This window comes from Physella acuta, unplaced genomic scaffold (assembly GCF_028476545.2).
Source record: "Physella acuta isolate Inbredline_101_S28 unplaced genomic scaffold, ASM2847654v3 ptg000550l, whole genome shotgun sequence".
Lineage (NCBI taxonomy): Eukaryota > Metazoa > Mollusca > Gastropoda > Physidae > Physella > Physella acuta.
Window position 1 is genome coordinate 406,589 of NW_026732069.1, and position 15,652 is coordinate 422,240.

The window sequence follows — 15,652 nt, forward strand, 5'->3', positions numbered from 1 at the left end:
TCAACTATGCTTTATGTACACAATTTAGGAGCCTCACAGGATTAAGTCAACTATATTTTATGTGCACTGTGCTAAGAACCTCACAGGATTAAGTAAACTATGCTTTATGTACTCCGTGTTAAGATCCTCACAGGATTAAGTCAACCATGCTTTATGTATAAAATGTTAGGAGCCTCACAAGATTAAGTCAAATATACTTTATGAACACCACAAAGGTTAGGAGTCTCACGGTATTAAGTCAACTATGCTTTATGTACTCCGTGTTAAGATCCTCACAGGATTAAACCAACTCTGCTTTATGTATAAAATGAAGAGCCTCACAAGATTAAGTCAAATATACTTTATGAACACTACAAAGGTTAAGATTCTCACAGGATTAAGTAAACTATCTGCAAAATGTTAGGTACCTCGCAGGATTATTTCAACTATTCTTTATGTACACAATTGTGTGCACATCGTGACAAACGATTGAACTAATCCGATCGATTTATGAACAGCTGACTCGCTTCATAACCGCTGACACAATATACAAAAACTATTACCCAAAGGATTATGGGCTTACGAAATGTTGCAGTCTAAGTCCCGAGCATGCAGAGAGAATAATTATATACCCACTACAAAAGCTATCATATTTAAAAGCTGTTCGAATTTGGGGATTAAATGTTTACGCTTTCGGTTTTTGTTTTCAAATGTTAAGACGTATTAGTACCGGAACTATACAGCGTCAATTTATTATTCGATACATTAAACCCGCATTACCGGCAGGGAGATTAATGGTTTCATCAATGGAAGGCAAATAGATTAAAATAAAAAAAATTTAAAAGTGTTGAGACTAGACTGAACTGTTTTAAAAGTGTCATTTTGACATGGACCCTTGACCCTAGGTTTCGGTACCGTTCGTGTCATTGACACGTACAAATTGAAAAGAAAATGACAGTAAAATCTGATATAAAAAATAGTGACATATTGATAAGTGACAATAAATTTACTTTTCTTTTTTTAAGTATAGCTTATTTTAACTAAGAAGTACATTCGAACACATCTTTTTTTAAAAATCTAAGTATATTATTTTTTAGTTAACTACATTTTATGTATATTTCTGCGTGAGTCAGTTCAGATACAGATTATATAGATATTACCATGCTTCAGGGGGTCGGTCTGGCCGGGTCGGTTAAGCTCATGGTTGCTGAACCGTGGAGCACCGAGTCTCAGGCAGATGTGGCTCGATAGCTGGGGACAGCAACTCTTCTAGGAAGGACAACTCCCTAAATCAAACAACTGCTGCCTTGTTGTTTGTTCTTGGATGGACAAAGGCTATGGAAGCAAATCCAAAAAGAAAAGCAGGCTGAATCAGAGTCAACGGTCTACAGAGGCGTAGCGATGGGGGGGGACACATATGTCCCCGGGCGCCGACCTTAGGGGAGGCGCCAAATTGAAAGTTTGAGGGGGGGGGGGGGTGCAAATGAAAAGTTCGAGGGGGGGGGTGCAAATCGAAAGTTTGAGGGGGGTGCAAATGAAAAGTTCGGGGGGGGGGGGGGTGCAAATCGAAAATTTGCTCCCGAGGGGGGCTCCAAATTGAAAGTATGTCCCCGGGCGCCGGGAAGGGTCGCTACGCCTCTGACGGTCTATATGGCTCATAAAATTTGACACAATGGAAACCCAAAGAAAACGAAAGAGATGGCGCCCAAGGCAGACCTGAAGGTTGAGTCTACTCAAAGAACTGAAGCAACAGGGGTATCTTTGGAGATTGCAAAACTAATAGGCGGGAATCGGACGAAATGGAAGGAAATGGTGGAGGTCCTATGTTCCATAATGAGCAACGAGGACTAAGTCAAGTTGTCAAGTTGAAACATAATACTTAATTGTGCTGGATGGCATTCCTTCTAACACTAAAATTAAGAACGAAGCAGCAGGGCCATGCTTCAATATCTACATTGTGAGGTGTTTGACAAATCTACTCCAACCTATCGGTTGATATCACACGGGGCTTAGATTTATGTGCACCAAGACAGTGTCTGATAACCCATGTGTTCACATTGTGGATGTTTACTGATGTATATACATTAAAAGCGGATTAAACGTGTTTGATGAACAGAGGCGAGTTGTCGGATTAAGTCATAAACGTTGGAGTAGGGCAGGGGTCTCCAAACTACGGCCCGCGGGCCTGATGTGGCCCGCGAGGTCCTCCTATCCGGCCCGCGGAGATCTTTTTTGTTCAAAACTCATTTGAAGCAAATGTGGCCAGTTGTCCAGATGAACGAACTACAGATGGGGGTCATTGAATAGCAAGCAAATGACTCCCCCCCCCCCCAAAGAGATGCCTTAAAGAAACTCTGGCCCCCGAACAGATATTTGATAGTTAATGATACGGCCCTCGGGCTGAAAAGTTTGTAGACCCCTGGAGTAGGGGATGGCAGTGTAAGGTGTTGTATATCTGTCTGTTGCAACTGGATTTGGAAAAGTAGCGAGGCCAGTACTTCTGCTATCTTCAAGTACCATGTAGAGATTTTTGTGTGGAAGTAATCGGTCGTGATTTATGGTGTCATGCACTTTAACATATTATTTCATATGTGGGTTAATGGTGTTTTACTCCCCAGTAGTGTAGGGGGCACTGTATTCTAATGTGTGTTCTTGATTTATATATATATATATATATATGTATATATATATATATATATATATATATATATATATATATATATATATATATATATATATATATATATATATATATATATATATATAGTTGAGAAAATATATCCAAGTAAAATGTTTAAAAAGATTTCAAATAAATGGCAAATGGAGCTTTACATCTAGATCTAATACTAAATTAGTTTTGACGCTGAAAAAGTTAACCTGCTTTTTATAGTGCCCAACCTGATGTAGATCTATAAGGTTTTGCAAAAAAATTTTTTTTTTAAATTTTCTTTTCCTCACGTATTGATTCGATAACAATTAATTGGTTTTCACCTTTCAATATTTTTTGCTATTAGAAATAAAAGGCAAGACAGAAATTTAATTTCATTGTTCGATTTTCGTAATCAATTCAAGATTTAAATTGAAAAATATATCCGAAGAGTATTTGGTTATTGATAAGAAGAAATTCAATACAGTTGTGACGAGGGATGGGCGAGATGGGGGGTGGGGGTGGTGAGATGGGGAAGATGGGGGTGGTGAGATGGGTGAGATGGGATTGGTGAGATGGGTGAGATGGGGGTGGTGAGATGGGGAAGATGGGGGGGTGAGATGGGGGAGATGGGAGGTGAGATCGGGGAGAGGGAGAGATGGGGGTTGGTGAGATGTATGGTGGTGAGATGGGGGAGATGGTGAGATGGGGAGATGAGGGAGATGGGGGGTGGTGAGATGGGGAGATGGTGAGATGGGGGAGATGTGGGGGTGAGATGGGGGAGATGGGTGAGATGGGGTGAGATGGGGGGAGATGGGGGGTGAGATCGGGGAGATGGGGGAGATGGGGGTGGTGAGATGGGGAGATGGGGGGTGGAGAGATGGGGGAGATGGGGTTGGTGAGATGGGGAAGATGGGGTTGGTGAGATCGAGAAGATGGGGGAGATGGGGGTGGTGAGATGGGGAGATGGGGGTGGTGAGATGGGGAGATGGGGGTGGTGAGATCGGGGAGATGGGGGAGATGGGGGTGGTGAGATGGGGAGATGGGGGTGGTGAGATCGGGGAGATGGGGGAGATGGGGAGATGGGGGAGATGGGGGTGGTGAGATGTGGGAGATGGTGAGATGGGGGAGATGGGGGAGATGGGGGGTGAGATGGGGGAGATGGTGAGATGGGTGAGATGGGGGAGATGGGGGTGAGATGGGGGAGATGGGGGAGATGGTGAGATGGGGGAGATGGGGGGTGAGATGGGGGAGATGGTGAGATGGGTGAGATGGGGGAGATGGGGGAAATGGGGGGTGGTGAGATGGGTGAGATCGGGGAGATGGGGGAGATAGGGGGCGAGATGGGGGAGATGGGGGAGATGGGGGGTGGTGAGATGGGTGAGATCGGGGAGATGGGGGAGATAGTTTTAAAAATTGTTCTCAGATTCTGTTGTAAGATGATGTAGCTATTGCCTTTGTTTTCTATTCATCACTTGGGTCTTTCATTGTTTCCTCTCGCTATCATCTGTTTATGGTGTAGTAACAAAGACCTCCCACTCCTATCTGTTTTGTGACCAGATTATGCAGCCTCTTTGTATCGGATGACCAATGTATCTGCATATTTTTGTCCTTCTGAAGATGTTTCGTTTTGGTTATTTTTTTCCGGCGGCCGTAGAATAAAGTTTGTGTTATTGAATGCTGATAGTACACTACAATATTACTGTCATTAGGTTTATGAGAATGCAGCTCGTCTTTATTTTGAGTATAATTTAAGTCCTGTATAGTACTGATATTGTGGGACGGTGTGGTAGAGAGCTAGACTGCTAACCCGAGAGTCTCGAGTTCGAATCCGGTTTCAAATTACTAGAACGTCCCTGAGTCCACCCAGCTATAATGGGTACCTAACTTACGTTAGGGAAACAAAGGCGGCTGGGCTTAGTGCTGACCACACTATCCCTTCATATGCCGAGGTCTATGCATCAGATGAACTCTACTTCATCTGTCCCATGTGTTTTGGGCACGAACGGGATTACGAGGAAGAAGAAGATTGTACTGATATAAATAGCGTATTAGTATTTTAAACGGCAGTTCTTATATTGTTAAAACAAATCAGAGTTGACTTGAACCCGGAATCGACCTCGAGATTTTCCGATTACTTGGATTATTCTAGCAAAATCACGTTTAGTGCCCGACAAATTGCTAAGAACAAAAGACTGAGGACAAACTAAACCAAAGCGTTCGTTTTTGTTTTTTCTTTTATTTATGTATCGGTTTTAAAAAGTAACAACATTCTCACAACACTGATCCGTCTGTACCTTGAGGTTGTAGGGGAAGGGCATGACAAACTTGCCCACATGATGGTCAAACAACTTCGCCATGATGATCCCTAGGGCCGACTGTTCAAATCTAAAACCATTTTTTTTTACTTTCACGCATACGAATTAAAAATTTTAAATAATAAAATAAAATTACTTCCAGAATCTGGAAGCAAGGTCTAGAAACAAATAGCAGGCTGTTTTTTTTTTTTTGTTTTTTTTTTTTCTCAATGGGAATCGTATTAAAGAAAAATTTTAAAAATTTAATTCTCTCCATAGCTAACGAGATTTCAAACTTAAAGCCAGAGAGTGAGACTTACGTGGCTTATTGTTCTGGTACAAACCGGACCAGGTTATTTTTAAACATCGGGAAATCCCGTGTGCCCTACTTACGAGTGGCATTTGAGGGCGCTGGCATCCTTATATCTGCAGGAGTTGTAGACACTGACTGGCCGAGGGCACATGCAGTCCGCCTGCCACGCGCACTTGGCCCAGGGTTCCAGCACTGCCCGCACGGTCAAGGGGTCGTTGCGAAACATGGCGACGTTACCATAGAAACCAGGAAACTCCGTGTAGGCGCATGGCACTTCTCCGAAATAAGAGAAAGTCTGACGAGTAAAAAAAGTTCCCTCTGATGAAAAGTCTTAATAATTCTACAAAAATTAGATGGTTTATAAAATTACTTAAAAATGATAACAACAATGACCAAACATTTTTTCAAAGTAAGATATTAACAAACCGACGAACTGTGAAATTATTTTGACTTAAAATTGAATTTTTCAGGTTAAACACCATTAAAAAAATATATCGCTGTAGCTCCCCTGCAAATGGGGGTCGAAGTGGTCTAGTGGTAGAGAGCTAGACTGCTAACCCGTAAATCTTGAGCTCGAATCTGGGTTAAAGGCAGTAGACCGTCTCTGAGTAAAGGCGGCTGGGCATAGTGCTGACCACACTATCCCTTCATATGCCGATGTCACAGAAACAAGTGAAGTAGAGTTCACATGTCCTATAGACCGTCAGGTTTGAAAAGGAAACTTTACTTAATTTCCCCGAGCACGTCTTTCAGGACAGTTCCTTATATAGCCAGGCTCGATCGGAACACTATACACCCCACTCAAGGAAAAAATATATGGGGTACCCGCGGATCTGGAGACCACAGTCCAGTTCATACACGCAGTTGGGCTTGTTGTTTAAATCCTACACCATAAACTAAATTAAGAACGCAGAAGAAAAGAGGAAGAAGCTGTTACTCCTCTTAAGAAGAAATGTTAGGGAGGATTTAACATGAAACTATCTAGCTACTCTGATGTGCAGATAATAAATTGTGTTATTTTCTATCATAAAACAAGTTACATGGCAAAAAATAAAAGTTCTCCAACAAATTAGTACCGTACGCCCCCCCCCCCCCCTCCACAGATTCGGCTGGGTTCGAACTCGAGACGATCGGGTCAAGCGCGACCAATGCGACATCTGAACCCAAAAAAAAAACTAGTTTTTACCTTTTCGTCTGTGGCTACTGGTAGTCGAACGGCTGTCGCTAGCCTCAGCAGCTGTACGCCGACCTGCAGCGTCCGATTAACGGCGTCATCAGTGTCCTCCGTCCAGCGGAAGGACGGATCTTGCCAGATAAGTACTTTGCTTACTTTTTTAATCATGGCCTGCCAAATAAAAAAAAAACATTAAATTATTTTCATTAACCTTGATTTAATATCATATTAATTATTTACGAACCTGGCAGCTTTATGGAAAGCTGTCTCACTTTATAATCGCTAAGCAGCAAATCACCAAATTATAAATCTTATGAACATAGTTTAATCAAGATATTATCCTAACAATTATAGCTTTATGAAAAACTGGCCGGGTTTATAATCAACAATTCATTACCCTTATGATTATATCTGTATGAAAAATCTGCTTACTTTCTAGTTACCAACTCATTACCGTAATGATTATAACTTTATAAAACGTTGGTTCACTTTATAATTACCAATACATTACCCTAATGATTATATATGTATGAAAGCCTGCTCACTATTTAATAAACTAATCACTCCGATGATTATAGCTTTAATGAAAAACTTGTTCACTAGTTAATTAACTCATTACCCTAATGATTATAACTTTATAATCACCAATCAATTACCCTAATGATTATAACGTTATAATCACCAATCAATTACCCTAATGATTATAACGTTATAATCACCAATTCATTACCCTAATGATTATAACTTTTTAATCACCAATTCATTACCTTAATGATTTTAACTTTATAATCACCAATTCATTACCCTAATGATTATATCTGTATGAAAAACTTGTTCACTAGTCAATCAACTCGTTACCCTAATGATTATAGGCTCCAACCCTTGCAGCCCAAGTCCCGTACATGCAGAGGGAACATATGTAGAGGGAGATCAACAATCTGACACTGGAAGGTTGTCTCTAACTGGGGAATAAATTGTTCAGACACTTTTTGCTTGTTTTTAAAATGTAACGGTTTCAGCGGACTTTCTTTCAGGCATCTCTTCGGGTAGACAAGACTGTCAAATTTGATTTATAACCAGTGTCCACCCCCCCCCCAACGCGGTATTTTGTACCCTCACACACGCGTATATTTCAAGTGCCCCCCACCGTATATTTCAAGTGCCCCTCATCGTATATTTCAAGTGCCCCTCATGGTATATTTCAAGTGCCCACATCCACATATGTAAAGTGCCCCCACCGTATATTTGAAGTGCCCCGATATATTTCAAGTGCCCCTCCCCCCTCAAAAAGGAGAAAAAATGTCTGAAAGAAACATTGTTGTAGCTGTGAATTCCTAGCGAAAATTAAAAAAAATAATAATTACGCCTAACGTGAATTTTTTAAAACGCAGACAGGTTTCCACTCGTACACCCTGGTCCCCATATAGCATTGACGATGGAGGAGGGGGGGTGGGGGGGAAGGGTCATGATGATAGGTTTGATTTGAAAATAAACGATTGTTAAGAAAAAAAAAAGTGTAGATGTATATTAATTAAGAAATATACATGAACTACAAAAATGAAGAAAAGCTACGTTACTATATTATCTGACGATAGTATTTGAGTGTCGTGATACGTGTTCTATTTGTCCATTCAGCAATGTTTGTAATGAGTACACACACACACACACACTATCGGTTGCTACAACACAAGGAGTGGATTTAGAAAACTGGACCAGCCGTTACGTAATCCAGCTAATCTGAGAGATTATCGTTTGATATTAGTTTACTAATGTATTGACTTGTGAAATCGGATCATACGTGTTCGTTGAGCAGACAGCATTCAGCGGCGTAAGGACGAATTAGTGAGGGGTGCGTGGGTGGTGGGGGGGGGAGTTTGGTGTTTGAAGTGTATTTGTATCCAGGTACTATTTAGACCTGAGTGGGGTCATCAATTTGAGTTCTGAAATGGAAAATGGCCTGATTCTAAAAATTGAGACCTTAGGAATAGCGTAACTTATCACAAAGCTGACCCCCCCCCCCCCCTCCACGCCCAACTTCCTACAAGCAGAGCCCCAGTAGACGCATAAGCATAGACGCATGAGCCTTTAATGATACGCGCATGTTATTTGTCAGCCGTTCGTGTTACGTCACATAGACCTGCCACTGTAACATAACCCTAAGCCTATAACGTCATATTGACCTACGCCTCTGACGTCACGTATCCATACGCCTCTCACTCATATACCCCTACGGCTCCGACGTTACAATTCAGTACGCCTCTGAAGTCATATACCCCTACACCTCTGACATCACATAGCCCTACGCCTCTGTTAGGAACTTAAGATACACCTTAAACCCGGAAGCCCCAGATGTCAGAATACAAACAGAACACACACACACACACACACTCACACACACACACACACACACACATACAATACTGCACCTACATCCACTCGCTCCTGGCCCGTTAATCCCAAATCAAACACGACAACCCGGAAGTGGAATGGCGTGTGTTTGAAAACCCTGCCCAGGTTGGCCAACATGTAGATCAGCTCGCTGTACCGGGTGGTGCCCCCCGCGGTGACGATGACGTTTTCCATGACCGGAAGTGACGACGTGAGGGACAAGATGGCGTCGAGTTGTGGTCTCGTCAGTGCGAACTTGCTGGAGGTCACGATTTCCCATAGACGGATGGTGTAGTTTTTCTCCATAGTGCAGTTAGATTTACAGGCTAGATAGAGACATACATAGAACGAGTGGCAATTGCATTATGAATACGAAGCTTGTCTAAAGAAGAAATGGAATGGTAACTATGAGAACTGGAGGGACGGTGTGGCCTAGCGGTAGAGCGCTAGACTGCTGACCGGAGTCTCGAGTTCGGATCCGGGCTCAACACAGTTGAACGTCCCTGAGTCGTTCAGCTCTGATGGGTACCTGGCTCATGTTAGAGAATTAAAATGCGCTTGGGCAAAGTACTGACCACAATTACCCTGTAAGTAATGCTGGGCATATTGCTGACCACACTATCCGTTCTTATGCCGAGGTCACAGAAACTATCCCCATGGACCGTAAGGTTCGAAAAGAGAACTTTTTTTTATAGCTGAATTAAGGGTATGACTAGTAGTCGTAATGGCCGTATGTGGTTAAAAGGGGTGAATGGATATACCAAGGGTTTTTTTTCAGACTTTTGTCTCCTTGAAAGGGGTGTGCACTTGAAGCTTCCATCGGGGTGAGGGTGTACGGGGCGGTCACTGGTTAAAGTATATATTTTCAATTATGTTTTTGAATTTAGTGTTGTTGAGTGGGAGAGGGAAAACTGTAGTGTGGTTAGCTCTATACCCAACTGTTTCTTATTCTAGCTAACGTGAGTCAGTACCAACCTGAGCTGGGAGAACTCAAGGTCGTCCTACGGATTCAAACCCGTGATCCTAACTCATGACTTTTCGGTTAGCAGTCTCTGCCATCCGACCATGCCACTTATGGTGCTACGTCATTATTATATACGTTATATTTTGACAATATTTGTCACTGTATCTATTTATAAAAATGTGGTACGCAAACAATGGACCTGTAATGGGTTTAATTTTAATAGCTGTCGGCTGTCTATGTCCTAGTAGGACAACAAGCAAGTCTTTTACCTAATTTGGATGTCAGGCCTTGTCCTAGTAGGACAACAAGCAAGTCTTTTACCTGATTGGATGTCAGGCCTTGTCCTAGTAGGACAACAAGCAAGTCTTTTACCTGATTGGACGTCAGGCCTTGTCCTAGTAGGACGGTAAACCGTGTCCAAGTAGGATGGTAGGATTATGTCCTAGTGGAGCGACATAATTATGTCCTATTTATACGACAGATGGGACGACAGGCCTATATCCTAGTAGGACGGAAGGTCTATTGCCTAGTAGGACGACACCAGTAGATTATAGACACCTTTGACCACCGCCCATTTCTGAACAGAATCAAGACATGTCTGAAAAACCCCTGAGCCATGACCCAACAGACCCCTGACTTACCCATGAAAATATCCCAGACCCCTAACAAACCCCTGACGTAGCCCTGAGGAGACCCCTGACTTACCTATAAACAGATCCCAGACCCCCAACAGACCCCTGACTTACCCATGAAAATATCCCAGACCCCTAACAGACCCCTGACTTAGCCCTGAGGAGACCCCTGACTTACCCCTGAACAGACCCCTGACTTACCCCTGAACAGACCCCTGACTTACCCCTGAACAGACCCCTGACTTACCCCTGAACAGACCCCTGACTTACCCCTGAACAGACCCCTGACTTACCCCTGAACAGACCCCTGACTTACCCCTGAACAGACCCCTGACTTACCCCTGAACAGACCCCTGACTTACCCCTGAACAGACCCCTGACTTACCCCTGAACAGACCCCTGACTTACCCCTGAACAGACCCCTGACTTACCCCTGAACAGACCCCTGACTTACCCCTGAACAGACCCCTGACTTACCCCTGAACAGACCCCTGACTTACCCCTGAACAGACCCCTGACTTACCCCTGAACAGACCCCTGACTTACCCCTGAACAGACCCCTGACTTAGCCCTGAACAGACCCCAGACTTAGCCCTGAACAGACCCCAGACTTAGCCCTGAACAGACCCCAGACTTACCCCTGAACAGACCCCTGACTTACCCCTGAACAGACCCCTGACTTAGCCCTGAACAGACCCCTGACTTACCCCTGAACAGACCCCTGACTTAGCCCTGAACAGACCCCAGACTTACCTATAAACAGATCCCAGACCCCCAACAGACCCCTGACTTACCCATGAAAATATCCCAGACCCCTAACAGACCCCTAACTTAGCCCTGAGGAGACCCCTGACTTACCCCTGAACAGACCCCTGACTTACCCCTGAACAGACCCCTGACTTACCCCTGAACAGACCCCTGACTTACCCCTGAACAGACCCCTGACTTACCCCTGAACAGACCCCTGACTTACCCCTGAACAGACCCCTGACTTACCCCTGAACAGACCCCTGACTTACCCCTGATCAGACCCCTGACTTACCACTGAACAGACCCCTGACTTACCCCTGAACAGACCCCTGACTTACCCCTGAACAGACCCCTGACTTACCCCTGAACAGACCCCTGACTTACCCCTGAACAGACCCCTGACTTACCCCTGAACAGACCCCTGACTTACCCCTGAACAGACCCCTGACTTACCCCTGAACAGACCCCTGACTTACCCCTGAACAGACCCCTGACTTAGCCCTGAACAGACCCCAGACTTAGCCCTGAACAGACCCCAGACTTACCCCTGAACAGACCCCTGACTTACCCCTGAACAGACCCCTGACTTACCCCTGAACAGACCCCTGACTTAGCCCTGAACAGACCCCTGACTTACCCCTGAACAGACCCCTGACTTAGCCCTGAACAGACCCCAGACTTAGCCCTGAACAGACCCCAGACTTAGCCCTGAACAGACCCCAGACTTACCCCTGAACAGACCCCAGACTTAGCCCTGAACAGACCCCTGACTTAGCCCTGAACAGACCCCAGACTTAGCCCTGAACAGACCCCAGACTTAGCCCTGAACAGACCCCAGACTTACCCCTGAACATCTCTTTAGAATTTGTTCCACTGCTGCATGACGGGATAGCCCCAAGGGTCACGGTCCGGCTAGCTGGAGACAGCCCGGCGTTGTATCTGTCAAGCAGCATGGACCACGTCAATGCGTCCAGCGTAGCCGACGGTACACGAGTCTCCCGGACGTCCGCCGGTTTCTGGTGCTCTGGGAAAGATACGTTTTGTGTAGGTCAACTTTGTTGAATAAAATAATCCTCACATTTAAGAAAAACATATAGATCTGTTCACAAATCACAAAAACTAAAACACCAAAATAAAAATAAAAGTGCACTAAAGTAAAAAAAAAGTAAAAAAAGAAAATTACTTTGGTATTATCTTACAAAAAGCTATATGCTGGTGTGACTAAAAATAAAATTCCAACCTACTCCTGGCCGATGGCGAATCGAGCATCAGCCCATACATTAATCTTAAATCTTACGTAATTATGTATCTAATTAGATCCATTAAAATATATCTTAACCCTAAATACACCAATGTGTCTTGACAGAAAAAAAAATCGAATAAATCTAATTAAAACCAACATGTAAATATTATTCTACACTTAATACTAATGCTAATTCTAAACCCTTTCCCAAACATAACCCTACACCTAATACTAATGTTACTTTTAAATCAATACCCACACATGACCTTAATTATAATCTAACCAACAGTAAGTTATTTGAACACACAAAAATCAGCCAATCAGATTTCACCTTTTAGTTTTTCAAACGCCAAAACCTCGTTTGATTGGTTGTAATACCAGACGACCGGCATAATTAATGAGAGGCTAATGAGAGCTAACACACACGTGATGCTGGCGTCTGGGGAGAGAAATCAGAGTTTAGCACTGAGTACTCATAGGTACTGATAAGGACTCGTGGTCACTTATGGGTACCTATGGGTACTTATGGGGACTTATGGGTACCCGTGGTAACTTATGGGTACTCGTGGTCACGTATGGGTACTTTTTGGTACCCTAGTCGCTCATGGGTAATCATGGGTACCCGTGGTCACTTATGGGTACTTATGGGTACCCGGGGTAACTAATGGGTACTTATTGGTACCCGGTGTAACTTATGTGTACTTATGGGTACCCGGGGTAACTTATGGGTACTGATGGGTACCCTTGGTCACGTATGGGTACTTATGGGTACTTATGGGTACGTATGGGTACTTATGGGTACTTATGGGTACCCGTGGTAACTAATGGGTATTTATGGGTATTAATGGGTACCCGTGGTATCTTATGGGTACTTATGGGTACTCGTTGTCACTTATGGGTACCAGTAGTTACTTATGGTTACCCGGGGTCACTTATGGGTATTTATAAGTACTTATGCATCAGTTGTGTGATATAGTATGTGAATTCTCCTGTAGATTATACCACATATTTTGTGATTTTGTTTTTCTGTCAGTTTGTTGTTGGTGGTATGCTTGGTCCCACTGTTAAGGTCAAGGTTGAAGCTAAGGCAAGGTTTAAAGGTAAGGTCAGGGTTAGGGTTAAGACAAGGGTTCGAGGTAAGGTCAGGGTTAGGATTAAGTCAAGGGTTAGAGGTGAGGTCAGGGTTAGGATTAAGTCAAGGGTTAGAGGTGAGGTCAGGGTTAGGGTTAAGTCAAGGGTTAGAGGTAAGGTCATGTTAGGGTTAAGTCAAGGGTTAGAGGTAAGGTTAGGGTTAGGGTTAAGTCAAGGATTAGAGGTAAGGTCACGTTAGGGTTAAGTCAAGAGTTAGAGGTAAGGTCAGGGTTAGGGTTAAGTCAAGGGTTAGAGGTAAGGTCATGTTAGGGTTAAGTCAAGGGTTAGAGGTAAGGTCAGCGATAGGGTTAAGTCAAGGGTTAGAGGTAAGGTCATGTTAGGGTTAAGTCAAGGGTTAGAGGTAAGGTTAGGGTTAGGGTTAAGTTAAGGGATAAAGTTAAGGCAAGGGTTTCAGTTAAGTAAAAGGATGAAGTTGAGGCAAGGGTTAGAGTTAAGGTCAGGGTTAGGGTTAAGTCAAGGGATAAAGTTAAGGCAAGGGTTTTCCTAACGTGTGTAAGTTACCCATAAGAGCTGGGTGGACTCAGGGACTTTCAACTGACTTGAACCCGGATTCGAACTCAGGACTTTCGGTTTAGCAGTCTAACGCTCTACCGCTGCGATACGTCGTTCCATTTATACTAATTTAAACAACGTGCTTTTATTAGCTTTAACCCTTTATTAACCCAAACCCTAAAAATAGACGTCAATTAGTATATCTACTTCAGAATGCGGTAACCATAGTTACATGTCACTAAACCTGATCCTACCACACAACAACCAAGTAACACGCCTATATCAAGAGGGGTCTACAGGGGACGGCGTGGCCTAATCGGTAGACCGCTAGGCTGATAACCCAAAAGTCTTGAGTTCGAATCTGGGTCCAAGTCATTAGAACTTCCCATCTCTAATGGGTGCCTAACCCATGTTGGGAAAAGTTAAGGCAGCTTTGCAAAGTGCTGACCACACTTTACCGAGGTCAAGAAACATGAAATTTGCTTCATCTGCCCAATTTATCTCACTGTTCTTCCATGAATCATTACTTTTTACTGACGGCTATTGGTAGCATTAACTTTCGCTTTAAATCTAATATAATCTAGATCTAGTTTATTAACTGTGTAGGCCTATTCTAGTTTTTTAATAACTTAATTATTAACTCCATCCCTAACTAACCCAAGTCTTACCGTAGCCATATAGCAAAGCTGAACCTAGCCCTACTGACCTATTCTAGTATGAGTCCAAATCGAAAGTCTGAGGTGGGGGTGCAAATCGAAAGTTTGTCCCCGGGCGCCGGGAAAGGTCACTACGCCTCTGGTCCATTACCGGACAACTAGCCCACCCGCCTCCCCTCCCCTTAACACCCCACCCCCCCCCCCCCCCCACACGATGCTACCTGTTAATTACCACGCCAAACTTACAAGATCTAACCAAGTTTCGTTTTCTAGCAAACATTACTATCTTGCAATCACTTTTTGAACCGGAAGTTCTGTCGATTCGTGTCAATACCATGTTTGTTGTCTGCAAACACAGACAGGCGTCTACGTCATCAAATATTGCGTATTGAAAATGTTAATATACAGTGGAAATATTTAACGATTTTAATTTTAAATAATTATAATTATATATATATATATATATATATATATATATATATATATATATATATATATATATATATATATATATATATTAAAGCCGATAAAACACCCGTAGCTGTTTAAGATTCAATAATATATCTATTCAGTGAGAGAGAAAGAGTTTTCCCCCAACCAATCTCACAATCAATATTCCAGGAAAATGATTACTCCGCACCTTTGACCACACTGTGTAGCTGAAAACTGACCGCTAGTAAACACAGCTAACCCAAATGCCTGTAAGGACAAGGCACCTAGTATAAAAGCCCCGCTGTTGTCAAATCGCCAATTGTCAAATCCCCTATACTTAAAACAAATGACGACAAAGTTCCAGTTACCAAAAACGATTGAAATCGTTTGAAATAAATAACTTAAAATATTCAAATACAATCTAGACGCATTTTGTGCGCTTTTATACATTTTTTGTGGTGCGCATTTCTTGCATTTATTTGTTCAATAAAAAGGAAAAGGTTCCCCTTTTCAAGAAAATATCCTAGATCTAT

The 15,652-nt window shown here is 43.1% G+C and overlaps 1 protein-coding gene across 1 annotated transcript; it reads right to left on the reverse strand.

The window, feature by feature from the left end:
- Nucleotides 1-4,876: 4,876 nt before the first annotated feature.
- Nucleotides 4,877-15,041, reverse strand: LOC131946305 (uncharacterized). The gene is made up of 8 exons (XM_059306998.1): nucleotides 14,934-15,041; nucleotides 12,719-12,826; nucleotides 11,989-12,168; nucleotides 8,841-9,124; nucleotides 7,269-7,372; nucleotides 6,423-6,581; nucleotides 5,317-5,531; nucleotides 4,877-5,014 (listed from the first exon to the last, which is right to left on the reverse strand). Exons 1-5 carry the CDS (start codon nucleotides 15,022-15,024, stop codon nucleotides 7,277-7,279), a joined length of 759 nt encoding a protein of 252 aa, XP_059162981.1. The 5' UTR covers nucleotides 15,025-15,041; the 3' UTR covers nucleotides 4,877-5,014; nucleotides 5,317-5,531; nucleotides 6,423-6,581; nucleotides 7,269-7,276.
- Nucleotides 15,042-15,652: the final 611 nt, after the last annotated feature.

What these genes read in the sequence shown, in the direction of transcription:
- LOC131946305 (XM_059306998.1), bottom strand. Translation starts at nt 15,024, where the DNA reads ATGGTATTGACACGAATCGACAGAACTTCCGGTTCAAAAAGTGATTGC. An exon ending in GGCGTTTGAAAAACTAAAAG is followed by an intron (nt 12,169 to 12,718) that starts GTGAAATCTGAT and finishes TATCTTTCCCAG; the next exon opens with AGCACCAGAAACCGGCGGAC. An exon ending in CGGGCCAGGAGCGAGTGGAT is followed by an intron (nt 7,373 to 8,840) that starts GTAGGTGCAGTA and finishes TTTATTCCCCAG; the next exon opens with TTAGAGACAACCTTCCAGTG.